Raw genomic sequence first — 17,311 nt, forward strand, 5'->3', positions numbered from 1 at the left:
CCATTCTGTGTCAGGATTTTGAACATGTTCTCTATCTTGGTCCTCATCTGAAGAGTCATCATCAACATCAGGCACTGTAATCACATCATGTCCAGGCTGCTCACTTTGCCTCTGAGAGGTTGATGCCACAGGAGTAGGTGAAGCTTGCGGAGGCAGAGGAGGCTGAATGGTTTCAGAAGTCAGAGATGAGAACCTCTTCTTATAATCTAATAACATCAACTGCAGGTCGTTTATTAATGAAGACAGCATGGCCACCATACCGTGGCCAGGTGTTTGCTGATGTGAGACCTGAGGAGAGAGTTGAGATTCTGGATGATGTTGATCCAGGAAATAATCATCTGAATCCGAGTCCTGATACTTCACTTGAAGTTGAGAAGGACTATATGCATCCCCATATGGATTTTCCTCATCATCAGAATATTCCTCCTCCAGCAGAAGAGGTGGAGGCAATGGTGTTACCCTACGGGGTGATGTCATTTCCGGTGTTATTAGTCTTTTCCTGATGGAAATTTTTACTTTTTGGATCATCAACTGTGTCGTCGACGGTGTCGTAGACAAGGGAATCATCGCCACTGGAAGCGTAGTCGACGGCGAAGTAATCGTCGACAGAGGGCTGATCGTCGACGAGGTCGAAGTCAGGATAATCGTTGCAGTAGCCATCGACGTAGTCGTTCTCGTTGCCGTCGACACTATCGTCGGCGACATGACCGTCGACGTTGTCAGTCTCGTCGACGCAGGAAGTAACGTCGACGCAGTCATCGTCGATGATGTCGCCGGCGAAGCTCTCGACGACGGGCCCGTCGACGGAGCAGAAATCGAAACCACTTGTGCCTCTGACGTCGTCGTCGACGTACCTAAGGAGATTGTTGTCGACGGACGAATTTTCTTTTCTCGTTTCGCTTCCTGAGGTGAACTCAAAGTTTTCTTAAAGATCTTCTCCTTTTCTGATGGCGAAGAGGCAATAGAAAGGCCTTGACTTGCCTTTTTTCCATTTGATACCTCAGGAAGATGTCCCTCTTTCTCCTTTGGGTGGTGAGGAGATTTTCTGGGACTAAGCCTTTTAGTCCTTTCAGAGGTCTTTTGAGAGGCTTTAGCAGGAGGTTCGGCTGAAGTAGAAGGGGAAGACCTACCCTTTTTTGTAGACCTTCTCAAAGATGTTGCTGAAGAGGAATCCTCACCATCACTCGACAGAACCTCTTTATGAGACTTCATTTTCTGTAGCCAAGTCAGAAGTCTTCCTTCCCGGTCTCTCAGAGTCTTAGTTGAGAAGGTCCTGCAGATTTTGCACTCAGTGGCTTTGTGGTCTGGGTATAAGTAATAAATACAATCTTTATGGTTATCCTCCACATAAAGTCTCTTCTTTGAGTTGCAGCACAGGCTTTGAATAAAGCTTTCTTTTCAGACATCCTGAAGATAAAAAAGGGTGTCAAAATCCAATTGAAGAGAAAACTGAGCAGAGCTCAGTGGAGACTCCCTTAGCACAATGTGTGGTAGAAAATCTGAGGCTCTCTCCTGAGGGTTCTATGGGGTGAGGCTAATCTGATTGATTGTTGCAAAGGTTTGGTCTCTTTTACAAAAAGAGGGAGATAGGCTACAAAAGGAGATGAGGCCTAGACCTTACTTTCTCTTTCATACATACTGCTATGGTATTTTTTTATTTACCGTTTAGTTTCGATGGCCCTGGTGTGAATGTATGAAGACACGTGGGTCCATTCTGTCACCAAACCAGCAACCGCGATGCAGTGTCAAAGAGTGTGAAATCATGACTTGTTCCAATTATAGACATTTGAATAAATGCTTTGGTTTTGTTTTATAATGCTTAGCATCACAATTATTATCCCAGACTTTGTATTGACTACAGAAGCCTGTAAAAGTCTGGGATGTTTTGCAGAAAGGTGAGACCTTGGGCAAGATTTGCTGTTTGGGGCAAGCTCACCATAACGTATCCTTGAAAGTTAAGCCTGAAGAGACAAAAATATGTTAAGCTCCAAACTGTTGATGTGTTGATGCTTCTGTATCTGAGACCACTTTCCCTGGATTTGCAAATCCTACAGAAGACCTCCCCATCCTTCCATGGAGGCGTCTGTTTGGGACCACCATACGTGCAGTTATTTGGATAACGTCCTCAAAAGATCCAAATGCTTGTTGCCATTGTTTCTGTAACTCTTCTTGAAGAGGTCTCATCTTGAGCCGCGCTAAAGGGATCAAGTTGATTGCCGAAGAGCACATTCCTGGGACCGATTTGAATATCCGAACAAAAACTGACTTTTTTAAATGGTTGTCGCCAATTTTTGAAGGCTCACTTGATCAATACTTCTTTGCGCAATATGTGAAGACGAGGGGGAGGAGGACCCCTGGGAGGAGTGGTAGGTGGTTTTTGGACAAATTCCAGTGTGTGACCATTGGTGAGTAGGTCTAGTACCCAGCGGTCTGAAGTGATCTACCATCGCGGTGCACAAGCAGAAATGTCCGCACCCACGGGTAGGGAGGTCAAGTTGACTGGCACCCCGAGAAGCTCATTGTTTCCTGGCAGAGTCACAGCCTTGTTGCTGTGTTCGCTTACGGCCTCCCTGGTGCTAGAAACCAGCCGAAGAAGACTGACGGTAAGAATGGCGATATTGAGGTTGGTATTGACTATACTGTTGATTCGACTGATAGCCACCCCGATATGTAGTGAATCCTCACCCTCTGGCTCCTCGGCAAGGTATAAGTCTATATTGTAGAGCACCTAAAGATTTTGCGGTGTCCGTGTCATTTTTAATTGCTAAAAGTGCATCATCAATAGGTTTCCCGAACAGTAAATCCCCATTGTTCGCCATGTCCAGGATCTTCGTCGGAACCTCAGGTCTGTAAGTGGTCGCTTTAAGCCAACCCTGACGTCGATGAACTGGTGCCCCAGCTAATTGCCGAAATCTTGTGTTGGCGATGTCCAACGCACAATCAATTGTTTCGGTGGCAGCTCGCTCACCCTCCAATAACATATTCCGGGCCTCGATAAGATCGATCAATCCCGCTATATCGGACCACATTTGGCGGTGATACCGGCCAATGATTGCCAAAGCATTAGCAGCTCTAATTGATGCCGCTGCCATAGAAGAGAATTTCTTCCCCATAAGGTCCATATGAAGCCCCCCTTTGTCTGGAGGCGTGGTAATAGGTATTGCAGGGCTTTTCGAACGCCTCTGTGCAGCCTGTGATATGACCGAATCTGGCCTCGGGTGACCTATGAGGCACGATGGACTGTTCTCTTGGGGCCCAGTATTTTTTCTCTATAGGAGGTAGCACTGCCTGTATGGATGCTGGCATCTTCATGATTTTTACACCCTCCTGCCAGATGTAATCAATGATAGGAACAAAGCGTATGCTCTTTCTAGTATCCTCTTTAAAATCATGCAAAAAGCAGTCTGTTTGTTTGACAGTAATAGGGAGCTAGATCCTAGTGGCTGCTCTCTGCATCAAATTATGAAATCCTCTGATGTCTTCAGGAGGAGAATCAGAGGGTAAGTGCGGAGGGGAAGATGGTGTTTTGATTATATAATCATCCCAAGGATCTGGAGCATTTGCCTTATTAGGCAACTCGCCTTCCTCAACTTCTTCATCCGAGGAGGAAGTGTCTTGGTGTCTAGTGTCAGGTGGACCCTGTGGAGGAGGCGGTGTACCAGGTAAAGTAGGCCCTGGTACTGGAAGAGGAACCTCTACTTGCGGAAGTGGGTTCTCTGTCGGAATTTGCTGAGGCGGAAATCTTTGACGATGACCCGCCGACATAGCCTGTAGGTTTTGAAAAAGTGCTGGAGGAAGATGAGCCATTTCTCTAGGACGAGATTCCTGCCTGTGATGGAACTGATAGGTATGACGTGGAGACATATATTGTTCACGATAATAATGCTCTTCCTGGTAGTTATCGTCCTCATCAATGTCTTGGCATTTAACGTTGAGCTCAGATGGACTATGAGCCACTCTGTATGGACCCTCATCATCATAATCCTCATCTTCTACGAATCCCTCTAAAAGGTGGGATGGTAGTAGAGGAGAGACTGATAATGCTGTTGAAAAGGCCTCTGAAATGTCTTTCAATGAGAGACTGGGGCATGGACGGTGCAGAAATAAGTATCGCAGGAAGGTCTCTCGTCGACGGTCCTGTCGTCGACAGTGGTAGCATAACAGGCGCACTCATAGACGATGTCGTCTGCGGGCTCGTCGTCGAGGGTTCGTCGTCAGAGGTGACGTCATCAATGTCTCTCCGGTCGATGGTGTCGTCGTCGGTAATTTGCAATGCAATAGGTCTCGCAGTTGTTAGAGTTTGAGCTATTATCATTGTAAATGGCAATGCCTTTTATTTATGTGTTAGTTTTTAAAACAAATAAAAGCAATTGACCTTTACAATGCCAACATGTTAAACTCTCGCCAATGCGAGACCTATTGCAAGGCAAATGCTTGTTTGGTGTCTCTTACCTCTTGTGTAAGGCTCTAAACGCCACTCCATCTTCAAGTGGGACTTATTAAAGAACATATTTAAGCCCCTACTGACTATGGATCTTCTGCGACACTGGAAATGGTCAAACATTCATCAACTGAGCATTCTGTTTTCAAAGCATGTTCACAGACCCCCAGAACAACCAGACCAGCCAGCACAAGATGTCCAAAGGTCTGTCTATACATCTTGAAAAACAACCAATGACAAACTGCACTAGTTTCAGTATCTCCTCACATGACCATTATGGTCATCATATTAGCCACTTGTGCACTGTACTGCTCGTTTTGGCTCTACAGAGATTACAGCCACCAAATCTTTGGGAAACTGCATAACCCAAGCCTGCTTTTACACGTTAAATCATACTTGATTTAAATCTTATACTAGTTGCACATTTAACCAACTTGTGTTCAACAAAAAAAAGCTACTTATCTTTGACAATGCCTTTCTGGTAGAGACTCTACCTGACTGCAGAGTTCTCACCTTGTCAATACCCCCAAGTGCCAGACTACATTCATAGACTTTTCCCAAAGCAATTCCCTTGCACACGGGTATATAGCATTGTGCAGCTCCAAGTCAGATCCGTCCCGCTCCACATGCAATATAGCTGCACTACCTCCGCACGCTGAACCCAGCTCCTTTCCTTCTGCATCTTCTGACGCAGATCCCGCAGTCCATCTCTCCTGTCAGTTTTAACAGACTTATTTTCTTTCAAATTCTTTTCAGTGTGCTACTATCTTCCCTCCTAAAACAACGGTTTTAAACCATGCAGGTAGTGTCATCACGAGATGACAGTGATGGACACCCATGATGTCGGTCTCTGGTGTCTCGGCTCCAAACACGGCTCGGCGTCCTAGGACTGCTGTGCGAAAATAAAACGAAAGTCCATCTGCTGCCGCAAAGCCAAACTCTGTATCGTTAGTATCAGTCACGCAGTCAAAATGTACTACGTTGCCAAGGTCTTCTGTACCAAAAACAAATTTATTTAATTTTTATCTGGTTTTTAGATTTATCAAAACGCATGGGCAAACCAAAGACTGTCACGACAGTGAATACATGAATACAGTATTTACATTTATACACACATACCAATATACATTATTTACAAGGTGAAAGAAACACAATTGAATAAAGACAGTTGTAAAAGACACACCAAAAAAAAGCAATAACGTTAATCAATATTCAAACATTAATTGCATTTATATACAGTGAGAAAATTCCTACAAAAAGCAAGGGTACAACCAGTCCATGGGGATGTGAAACCAAAGGACAGGCGGGGACAGATGGAGTAGTGCGCCTGCCTGCCTGACAACACTGTGGTTGATATTTATATTGGGTTGCACCACTAGGGTCCCAGGTGGTATTTACTTTCTCTTCCTAGGTGCACCCTTTTGAATGACCACAGGGTGGGTATGTCGACGCGTTTCGAACCGGATTGATGACGGTTCTCTTCAGGACGGGGACTGGGAACAATGAGTCTGTAAAAATATACAGAGTGGGTGTCAGGGTTAAATATCATAGTTGTGTGAAAAAACTTTTAGCAATGACTCCACACCATGAGAAGACTTTTACCTGCACGTGGCAAAGAATGTGCCTTGGTGTCGGTAAATCGCCGGGGAAGGGGTTGATTCTGTGAAAACATATAAAATTGGAGCTTAGCACCCTGGTCCGCGGTGGAACTTTCGGGCTATACTGATACATATCACCTAGTGCCATCAAGGACAAGAGCTCGTACCTGTGGTTAGCCGGTTCGGGTTCTTTAAGGTTCGGTTGTCCGCCACGCGGTACACACACGAGAGTGGGACTGCTTACATATTGGCTATGTTTCGATGTGCAAGCTGAAAATGACACACAGAAATCGGCGCGCGAGATTAGACAAGTACTTCAGTGTGAGACAAAATGTGTAAGTTGCGGAGCCGAGTAACAATTCCTACCTGAATGAGTAGCTTGTGCAACGTGTAGCATCTGATGTCAAAAATCACGTCAGGGCTGGAACCTGCAATCCAGTTCCCTGCTAAAACGCGCTATGCGCCACATCGCCATGACCCCCCGCCCCACGGGAAAGCTTGGTTTAATTACCCTTGCCTTCTTGTAACGCAGGTCCCGGCTCATTTATATACCAGCCCTGACGTGATTCTTTGCCACGTGCAGGTAAAAGTCTTCTCATGGTGTGGAGTCATTGCTAAAAGTTTTTTCACACAACTATGATATTTAACCCTGACACCCACTCTGTATATTGTTACAGACTCATTGTTCCCAGTCCCCGTCCTGAAGAGAACCGTCATCAATCCGGTTCGAAACGCGTCGACATACCCACCCTGTGGTCATTCAAAAGGGTGCACCTAGGAAGAGAAAGTAAATACCACCTGGGACCCTAGTGGTGCAACCCAATATAAATATCAACCACAGTGTTGTCAGGCAGGCAGGCGCACTACTCCATCTGTCCCCGCCTGTCCTTTGGTTTCACATCCCCATGGACTGGTTGTACCCTTGCTTTTTGTAGGAATTTTCTCACTGTATATAAATGCAATTAATGTTTGAATATTGATTAACGTTATTGCTTTTTTTTGGGGTGTCTTTTACAACTGTCTTTATTCAATTGTGTTTCTTTCACCTTGTAAATAATGTATATTGGTATGTGTGTATAAATGTAAATACTGTATTCATGTATTCACTGTCGTGACAGTCTTTGGTTTGCCCATGCGTTTTGATAAATCTAAAAACCAGATAAAAATTAAATAAATTTGTTTTTGGTACAGAAGACCTTGGCAACGTAGTACATTTTGACTGCGTGACTGATACTAACGATACAAACTTTTCTTATCCAGCCATTCTGTTCTGTTTACTCTGTTGTTGAGATCCGGGCTGGGTAGACGTAGGATCCAAAACCTTTGTTGTTCTACAGCAAAGCCAAACTCGCCTGCGTGGAACTCCGAACAAAGTAAAAAAAAGACTGAGTCACTTTCAAGGTCGAGGACACAAACGCACTTTCGATCACAAGGCCGGTCTCATGATGGATGGTTATCGAAGTAATGAAGCTCAGGTAAGTCGAAACAAAGTTAAAATATGACATCCAATCATGGCTCTCTTTCTTCCTTCTACTCTCACAGTTAGGAGTTATGGGATGCCCCAGTTACTTCCACTTCGCAGTCTCATTCTTCAGCTTTGAAACGGATTCCAACCTTGCCCCCCATTGCGTAACCATTTTCCCAGGCCTTCGGCGATGCACAACAGCTCCATTCGCTGAGGTTGGCCCTGGATCCAATCTTTGGTATAATACTCACAAGAAGTAACCTGATGGTATGCCAACAAAACCCAATGTAAGATGAAAACAAGGTTGAAAAATTGGTTGAGAAATTGGGAAAACAATTATTTTTGTAAAGACGAGAACCCTCACTCACCCAGAGGTGACATGCTTCATCATTGGGTTCCCTCTTACACACTGCAACCTCAAGGTACACAGTGTGGGCTACAACACTCCCACAGGAGAGGATGTTGAGGTGTTTTTTATCATCGAATGTTGAAACGAGTGAGGGGCAGAGTGCAAAAATTAAATCAAACTAATGAGTTAAAAATATTGCCTCAGAGCACAAATACATTTGAATGGTTTTCCCCAGCCGATTGAGCTAAAAGACAGTGTGAGGAATAAGGATATGGATATTCCCTATAAGACTAGGTCAACATGTTTCTGCCTTGATGACCAGACGTTTGTGGCATTCTTCAGGACCGACATAATGTCACTCTGCTGTCAATGTTTGGTACCCATCCAAATCTCTCTGAAACGTCCTTGGGCCCTAAGGATTCAAGGTGACCTTCAGACAGATTACCACCATCGGATCTATTCCCAAATGCGCCTCTCGATGTGAACAAGTAGGTGATCGGAGCCTAAGATCATAGGACAGCTGCAGTCCATTCATCCTAACAGTGACAGCCGTGACATAAACAGTACACTCCTTGAAGTCGGGAAAAAGCATGAAAGTAGGAATTAAGGTTATGGTATACAATTTGTTGCACACTTACCAGTGCATAACATTTAAAAGCTTCCTATGGCATATAATTCCAGTCCTCATCCATCAGCTTCAAACAGGAATTGAAGGTGAGAGTGGCCAGCATTATTGTAGTGTGAATCCAATAATCTCAGAAGAAAGTTTAAAACATAACTCAAAGGCTGCAAATATGAAGGGCTTTGAAGTAACAATTAAAAAGCATATTCTCCCAACTAGATCGATTTAGAACCACTAACACCACCATTATGTTGAGAACCAGAGAAAATAATAAGGTATGCCAATACTACAGGGTATAGCACACACCACCACTATCATCATCATGAAACAAGCAACATTACTCAAACTGTTGTTTGCCACAGATGTGGTCTTTACCGCCCCTACACCATCAAACTTAACCATGCAAAATGAGCTAAGTCGTGAGATTTTTTAATATGGCACTCGCCCAGATTCAATCACAAGCACTCTTTCTGAACTGAGCCAGAGTGAACTTTAGAGGCAACAGCAACATTCTGCCTCATTCATCCTCAATGCAATTCAGACCTCAGAACACAAAACATTGTAAAAGAAGAGAAGAGCATGCATGCTGCATTTGGGAAGCATACCTCTATATCGTTGCACTCTTGTGGTGCATCCTTATGAATGGCCATCTGATACTTGGCATAGAGCGCTGCAGACTGGCAGAAGGTTGATGAGAATTCTGGGTCATCCATGGAGACAGGTACTAACCTCACCTTCAGAGCAAGGGAAATTCAAGCAGAGGGTGGTGAAATAAATATTATTTCTGGCACCAAGATGCTTCTGAAGGGAAGGCAAGTGAAAGGTCTCCTCGGGCCGGTCTCCAAAGCTCAGCCACGTGTGTCCAGAATCAACCAACAAGTACTCAACAGCAGAAAGAGCCAAGGTCACCCACCTTTACTTACTAACTGATTGCACAAAAGCTCTGCAGACAGACTCCTTTGTGTCCATTCTTGGCCAATGGGATAGAAGCACTGCACTCCCCAAGAGACCTGCAACTGGAGAGCGTCCTTCAATACCAAGAGCAGGAGAGGCACATACTATCTCTGGAATTGGCTGGATAAAGTCTGCAATATCCAAAGCTATAGGCAGGTATGCCAGCTGCTATTGGACAGAGGCCTACGACACCTGCAGCAGGATTCATTCCTGAGATTCCTGTGGATGGCTCAAAGTGGACATAGAATCTGCCTAACAGTGACTCTTGAGCCTTCGCAGTGGAAGACAGTTTGGCCTCTTAAGGGTCATGGTCTGAAAGTCCTATATCAATCCATACATTTGGAACACTTTTAATTGTTCACTTCACTACTTTTTTAGCCTCAGCAAATGTCCGGCTTGCATGAATGAGGAAAAGTAATTCAGTTACTGGCTGTGTGTTGGAATTTTTAACAGGAATATTGGATGGACTGAGTAGAACATGTTGGAGCGGAGGGTAGCAGGCTAGGACCTTGCCTAAATAATTACTTCTATAGACAGAGGAATGCCTTTCCTATGGGGTGGGACATTCCTGAGCAGTGGAGATGCACGTTCAAACTCTGGAGAGAATTCCAAAGGAATAAGGAGAGGGTACACTGTGGCTACGGCGAGAGCAGCAGTAGATAGTTCTTATAGGCCCGCGTCCCAGGAGAAAGATGATTAGATTATTGAAGAGCTTCATTCATTGGCTCTCCACATAGAATCAAACACTTCTGTCTGTCGGAAAAAAATAAAGCTCTACTTATTGTTTTCTTCCCCACACACTCACTTTCCTATCATTTAACAGTACATTAACAGAGCGATTCACAAACAGAACCTACACTAAGTATTTGGGAAACCAAAGGGTTCACTTGATGCACGGAACGGACACCTATCGAAGGCTCTGACCTGGCTGACGGTCGGCTTATCAGGCGGATCCCCATGCACTGTCATCTGGTAGCGCTTGTACAACTGGTGAGACTCCTGGAACGTGGCTTTGAATTGGGAACTGGCGGGAGAGGACTGCACCAGCCTCACCTTCAGAAGGAGTGAAAGACAGAGGCATTACTCAACTATCATAGCCGAAAAAAGCAAGATTTTACACGATGGTACTGAGCATGCAACAAACATGGATGGAGCCTGTTTTCCATCGTTGACACTTTTTTTTAAAACAAACTTTATTGCTTTTACATATACAGTTAGATGTTATATCTGGCAAAAATGAAGCATTGCATTAGTGTGTCATTTCCATCATTAACACTTCATGAGTCTGACGGCAGCAATAGTAGAAATTTAGGAATTATCAATTTCACCAATCAAAAAGTTGCCTCGTAAATGTGCAGCACAAACTTAGATGTACAGGAAAGTCAGTCATACATCAGTAAACCCTGGTGCACAACCACGCATTACTGGGCTTAAGCGTAGACATTAGTTATGAGGACCCTTAGAAGTCCAAGACCATGCCAGGAGGGAAGAACAACATGATCTAAAGACTCAAAGGCACGGCTTTCGGGGTCGCATTGAGACTCCTTTATGCAGTCATCTAGGCTCCCAATACGTTAAGCATTAGCATTAATTTCAGGTAGATTATGCCTATTGGTTATTATATTGTATTGCAACATTTATTTTGCGATTACTACCCCCAATGAGGTGCTGAAGCACTTACCTACATGGGTAGCATGCTATGCCATGTACGGTGTGTAGATGGAAGGATGTAGCCTTTGTTTTGAACCTATGTGGGAAGTATTACCATGTTGTGTGTGATGACCGCCGAGGTGCGGTTATCAGGTTATGGGAAGTAGCGCACAGCTGCGCGATGGAAGAAGAAGTGTGAGAGAAAGGCGATCAGATTAAGTTTTTCAGCAAGCTGGCAGCTTTTCTATTGGTCTGCATTTGAGCCACCTGTGAATACTTCCACACACTTTTGGAGATTGCTGCAGAGATGTGGGAGTTGGCATCACTTGAATCTAGTACTAAGGTGCAAATCTACTACGAAAGGCAAGTAACTCTACTGCATTTTGCAATGTGTGCATGATCCCAAGCTATGCAAAGACTACAAAGTTGCATCCTTGCTCTACCAGTGAAAGAGGGACTGACTGTAGAGGTGACCTAATTCCATTTTTAAGTGTGGGTGTCCTCATTTAAGAGTGAACAAATGAAAATAAAACCTTGCACAAGTATGGACTGAGCTCCGTGCTGTAGCTCTACATATTTCTTGTACAGGAAGACTTCCCAAGAAGTCATCAACTGTAGATACTCTACTTCAGGAACACGCTCCTGATCTTCAATACGGCTACTTTGTAGTTTATCTATAATGTAGCTGTAGACATTTTACTACACATTTGCCAGTCTCTAACTTTGAAAGTGCTGTATCCGTGTGATAGCGTGTAAAAGAAAGCAATATAATTTACTCTGATATATTAGGTTTTATGTATCTAAAATAGTAACTATATCCTGACTTCTATTTAACTATGAACACCTCTAGATTGCTCTCTACTAGTCACTGAAAAATATTTAATTCATGACAAAAGCAAAATGCTTAGCTATAAATCTTGGCTATCTGCAAACAATGACCTAACTGCTATGAGACCCTATAAAGTCCTCTTTAACATGGAGGTGTTACAATTCACTAACACTTCTCAATTCAGAGATTTGTAACAAGATTTAAAACATCACTTTCTGAGACCCTTCTCCAAGGGTACATTTAAGTATGAGTTCAAAAGGTGAGCTCGAGTTGACATCACTGCCTAAATAAGTCTGTCTAAAAGCTCTATAGAGAGATCCATTTTGTTCTGACTTGTAACACAAAAAAGCCTCAAAATGTGCTTTTACTGACTAGTACAACAGACCCCTGTCAGGCAAATGCAGCAGAATGTATGTCACTACCTATTCTAACACTATAAAACAAATTGCCCCAACTTAACTGAATAATGTGCCCTTACAATAGGGCTTCTTGTTTCTCCAAGAACTTGCATGCATTTTAGTGATCCTAGAAGAAGTCAAACAAAAGGAGCCAGGCTACTAAATTGGACGCTGCGACCCCGGCGGCAAGCAGTTTCCTAATCAATGTATCTGTGCAAAACGTAACTTCTTGTACAGGACAATAGATGTCCCCCATGAGATGCGAATACCATGACTGGCTCACCAACCAGTGTGGGTGTCATTATTGCCATATTCACTGGAGATCTTCCTGCAGGCATGATGTATCAGTGGAATTGAAGTGGTAACAGTAACAAATATTCTATACCAATAAATACTGTATTGTCCAAGGAGTCCTGCTGTTGAAATTTCACAGCAAATCTTTGTTTTTTTTAAATTTATTGTGAATAGGTCTATTCCGGTATTCCCGCCTGCATAACAGTTAGGCTGCCCTACTATCGATATTTATATTTTGTGAATTTAAGTGGTGTTTTCTCAATATTTGTCAAACCTTTGGAACTCTGTGCTTATGAGTGTTTATTCAGCTGACTAACCCCTAAAATAGACAAAAACATTTTTTTTTTACTATTTACATAACAAGTTTTTTTAATAAGAAAATGTTTATTGGTTTTAATTACAACAATAGTTGCTTTCACAAGGTAAAAACAATGTGCACATGGATACCCTCGTGTTGTATATATTTTATCTTCCATCTTCGGGCATACCTTTCTTCCAAGCTACAATGGCAGGAGCAGTAGGGGAGTTCCATATTTTGGCTATATCCCTTTTGGCCAGCAATGTGCCCAGCCCCACCAGCGTCCTGACACCCCCCACGGTCCCCACATGTCCTCCAAAATGCAGAGTATAGCGTGTCTAGGGTTTGCGTAGATGTGTAGTCTCACTAGACGGGAAAAATGTAGAGAATATTTTACCAATATGCAGCATGACAGGGCAGGCCCATACCGTATGGTAAAAATCCCCTCTGGGCTCCGGGATCCTAATGCATGTAGAGGAGGGGTGGACCTGGGCCTTCCAGGGACAGTAGGGTGTGAAGTAAACTTGATGGGAGATATTTCAACGGTATGAGCCTAAGCCGTGGAGAGATTGCCAGAGTGCAGGGTGCCATACAGGCATCCCTCCAGTCCACCTCATCCCAGGGGCCTACCCACTCCTCCTACCTCGCCTTCAGTGGTCCCAGCAGGTCATGGGAATGTGTAACGAAGGTTTTATGGAATTTTGAAATCACCCCTTTTTCCAGGGAACCCATAAGTACCTTCCACTCGAGTGGGCTGTATTCCGCTCGATTGGGCTGTATTCCGGGACCTCCCCCAGCTAGTCCTTGTACTCGGAAAGAGCATGCTTAAGTTGTAAGTATCGAAACCACTGGGATTTATGCATATGCAACTTAGACTGAAGATTCTGAAAGGATTTAATATGGTTTCTGTCCAATACATCTCCCAATCGCGATATCCCAATGTGGTCCCACCAATGGAATCCTACGAGGGTCATCATGAACACCACCCAAAGGCCCACCCACAGGGGTATCTCCAGCCTGAGCCTGCAGTCCCATTCCGTCCACTGCAACGTCGCAATCCACACTTGGTACACCATCCCGGGTCGGTTCCAGGATCAGCGCTCCATAAAAGATACTCCTTGTTTTCCGGTTTTATTATAGCTAACTCTCCTCGGTATGCTGGGTCCTCCCAGCCCTTGTGTAATCAGTCATTCACTATCATGGTGTGTGCCAACAGTAGTATGAATGGATATCAGACATGGAAAGTCCCCAGTCGTATACGACGCAGATGCATTAATCAAATGCGTCTCCCGAGGCTTATTTACCCATATGAACCGCCTAACGAGCTCAGCGCACTAATCCATACCTTTCTTCCAAGCTACGATGGCAGGAGCAGTAGGGCAGTTCCATATTTTGGCTATATCCTGGTATGAACCAGGTCTGCAGAATGTGGAGGGGAAAGTTCTGGAGAGAATAGAGCAGCCCCGGGAGAATCATCTGCTTAAAGAGGGCTATCCTGCCCATGAGATTAAGGGGCAGCTTGTCCCATCGGGTGCCCTCCCAGGCTCTATGTGGCATGGGGCGGAGGTTGACGCTCCAGGTGAGTTCCTGCTCCCAGGATATATGCACTGCCAGGTAAAGAAATCTAAGACAGCGTATGGGGATCCTTGGATGCCAGGTCTCATCTTATTGGGATTTATCCTAGTTGACCCGCAGGCCAAAATCCAAGCCAAAGGTGTTCTGGATGCGAATCAAGCAAGGGCACATCTCTGCTGGCCGGTAAAGGAAGAGCAGTTCGTCGTCCGTGTATAGGGCGATCCTGTCCTCCTTCCCCAGCCCCCAGTGAAAGTCCCATATCTGTGCACCGCAAAGCACCCAGGCCACCAGTGGCTGAACGGTTCGTGCAAAAAGGAGGAGAGGGGACATCCCTGCCTAGTGCCCCGTCTGATGGGAAATCTACGGGATAAGGATCCATTTATTCTCACTTGTGCCTGCGGGGCCGCATACATGACCCTGATGTAGGCCCGGCATTGTGGACCAAAGCCCATCTGGCTAAGGGTTTCATCCAAAAACGACCAATGCAGGGTATCTTATGTTTTATCAAAATCAATAAGCAGAAATGCTGCTGGGCCTCCTAGTGACTGAATGAGAGCTAGAGCCTGGAGAACCCTTCTGATACAGTGTCTTGTGCTACGGTGTGGGATGAAACCACACTGGTCCGGGTGGTTCCTACAGAGGCGGGTAGATAATCATTTTGACCACCGTGTTGATAAGGCAGTTTGGGCAGTATGAGTCACACTGGTCTGGTAGGCAGCCCGATTTTAGCAGGACCTAAGTCCCAGTCCGGTAGCCCAGTCAGACAGTATCCCCCGTGCTCTGTGATGCATCAGAGGGGATGTACCAGTCTTATTCAGTCATGATATCATTGAAATCTCACCCTACAATCGCCACGCCTTGTGGTAGGGCAATTATAAGCTTTCCGAGGCTCACCACCAAAGTAGACCGAGCCATGACAGGTTGGTGGGGGAGGGGGGATTGCGCACACATATCAAATTGTAGGGGTTACCCTCCATGGAACTTTCCACATGCATCTCTGGACACCCCGGAGATCACTAGGGGCAAGGTTTTGTGAAGGAGTATGACCATCCCTCTTTAACCTTGGGAACAACAAGCATGGAACACTCAGTCGTATCCACAGCAGGCCAGGAACGGGCAGCTGGTACCTTGTTGGTGAGTCTCTTGTAGCATTAGGATTGCCAGAGTAAGTTGGCGCACAAACTGTACCGCCCTCTCTTAATCCAGTCCAGAAGCCCATTAATGTTTCAAATCATTACCATGAAGGCAAGTATTGCAGCGGTGATGGCCGGGAGTGGAATGGGACATTGTAGGATGCAAACGGTCCTCTGGTGCCGAAAAGATGATATAAATAGGGACCGTAGTGGGGATTACCAAGTTTGTAATGAGAGTTTGTGAAGTGCAAGTTTAGTACTAGGAGCGGCTGAGCAACAATAAAATACAAAGCAACCAAACAACCAAAGAAAACCCCGACCCCTCAAGTCACCCCACTTTAAACTTCCCTCCATGTTTTTCATCATCAGTCACCCGAGCCTCTAAATCAAACAGAACTAACTCGGGCCCAGCCCAGGAGCAAGAGCGCACACCTCACTCCCCTCCCACCCCCGACCCCCACCTTTGCAGTCAGACTCAAAGCGGCACCTCAGCAGGCGAGCCTCTCAGCGATGCCCCCAGTTCACTCCGCCTCCGATCGGGGTGGTATGCGGGTGCCGGTCTCCTCCCCTTATGTGTTAATGAGGTGGGCCTACCCGGTTGGAACTGCTTGGTCAGTCTGCACTCCTGGAGGATCTTCATACCAGCACTCGGGGACAACAAGCACCACCAGGCCACATAGTGCACACAGGACCTGATCCTCAGTACCGGTCTGCCATCTCGTCAGTGCGGTCCTCTGTCACCACGCTCGGGAACAATGTTTCTCCTGGTTCCTCGGTCCCAAACGACTCACCCTGTCCTTCCAAAACTCAGTGGATTCTCAGAGCCAGGCATCAACCCAACCTGAAGATCACTACACCACAGGAGCTGGATGGGAGCTCCGAAGAATACATTAGCCATCTTGGCCGTCCAGGCCCCGTTACCACAAAACATGTTTTTTTAAAGTGATTGTTATAAAACACACATGTATTTTAGGGAGAAGTAGGCTGTATTTTTATGCTATGTTACCTGCAATTGATATAGCGCATAAACAAATCATTGCCCAAAGGAATATCTCAGTGCTAGGCTAATACAAGTAAGCACTACCAACTGAGCTTAACCAATCGACTAGAATATCCATGTTTTTAAAAGGTTTCTTTAACTTTTCAAACTCCGAGCATAGTATTATATGTAGAGGTAGTTTGTTCCAATGGAAGGGAGTGAGATAGGAGAATGCTCTTGTGCCATATCTTGCAGTGCAGATAAGCGGAATTTGAAAAAAACGCTTTGTCTATAGATCTTAACAGTCTAGTTGGGTTATGCTGTCTGAGCCTGATTTGTAGGTAGGATGGGCCATTCCATTTAGTGACTTATGTGTAAAACAGCATATCTTAAAGATGAGCCATTTCCTGATGGGTAACCAGTGCAAAGAGCTTAGAATCGGGACAGAAGTTGGTCCAGGTGGAAGATTTCAAACCAGTCTGGCTGCCATGTTCTGTACCACTTATAATTTGGGCAACAAAGTCTTGTTTGCAGCAGCCAGTAAAGCATTGCTGCAGTCTAAACGACTTGTGATTAAAGCATGCACTAGAGATTTCCTGGAAGCTGGAGGGAGCCAAAGGAAAGCTCTTTTTAGTAATTGCATGGCTGCCAAGCAGCTTCAACAAATCATGGATCTGTGCTCTTTCATAGAGAGGTTGAGATCCAAATTTATGCCCAGGTTTTTTG

At 45.0% G+C, this 17,311-nt stretch overlaps 1 protein-coding gene across 5 annotated transcripts in view; it reads right to left on the bottom strand.

Annotated features, from left to right (window-relative positions):
• The window catches only part of ATE1 (arginyltransferase 1), a 513,860-nt gene that overhangs the window by 235,817 nt on the left and 260,732 nt on the right, over positions 1 to 17,311 (bottom strand). For 2 of the 5 annotated variants that reach the window (XM_086922952.1, XM_086922950.1), the window contains exon 7: positions 10,354 to 10,482. In XM_086922952.1, the coding sequence (XP_086779078.1) occupies positions 10,354 to 10,482 (129 nt within the window). Of the gene's footprint in view, positions 1 to 9,080; positions 9,210 to 10,353; positions 10,483 to 17,311 lie in introns of all 5 variants that reach the window. The other 3 variants (XM_086922953.1, XM_086922951.1, XM_086922954.1) reach the window with 2 other exon arrangements.

This window comes from Lissotriton vulgaris, chromosome 5 (assembly GCF_964263255.1).
Source record: "Lissotriton vulgaris chromosome 5, aLisVul1.2, whole genome shotgun sequence".
Lineage (NCBI taxonomy): Eukaryota > Metazoa > Chordata > Amphibia > Caudata > Salamandridae > Lissotriton > Lissotriton vulgaris.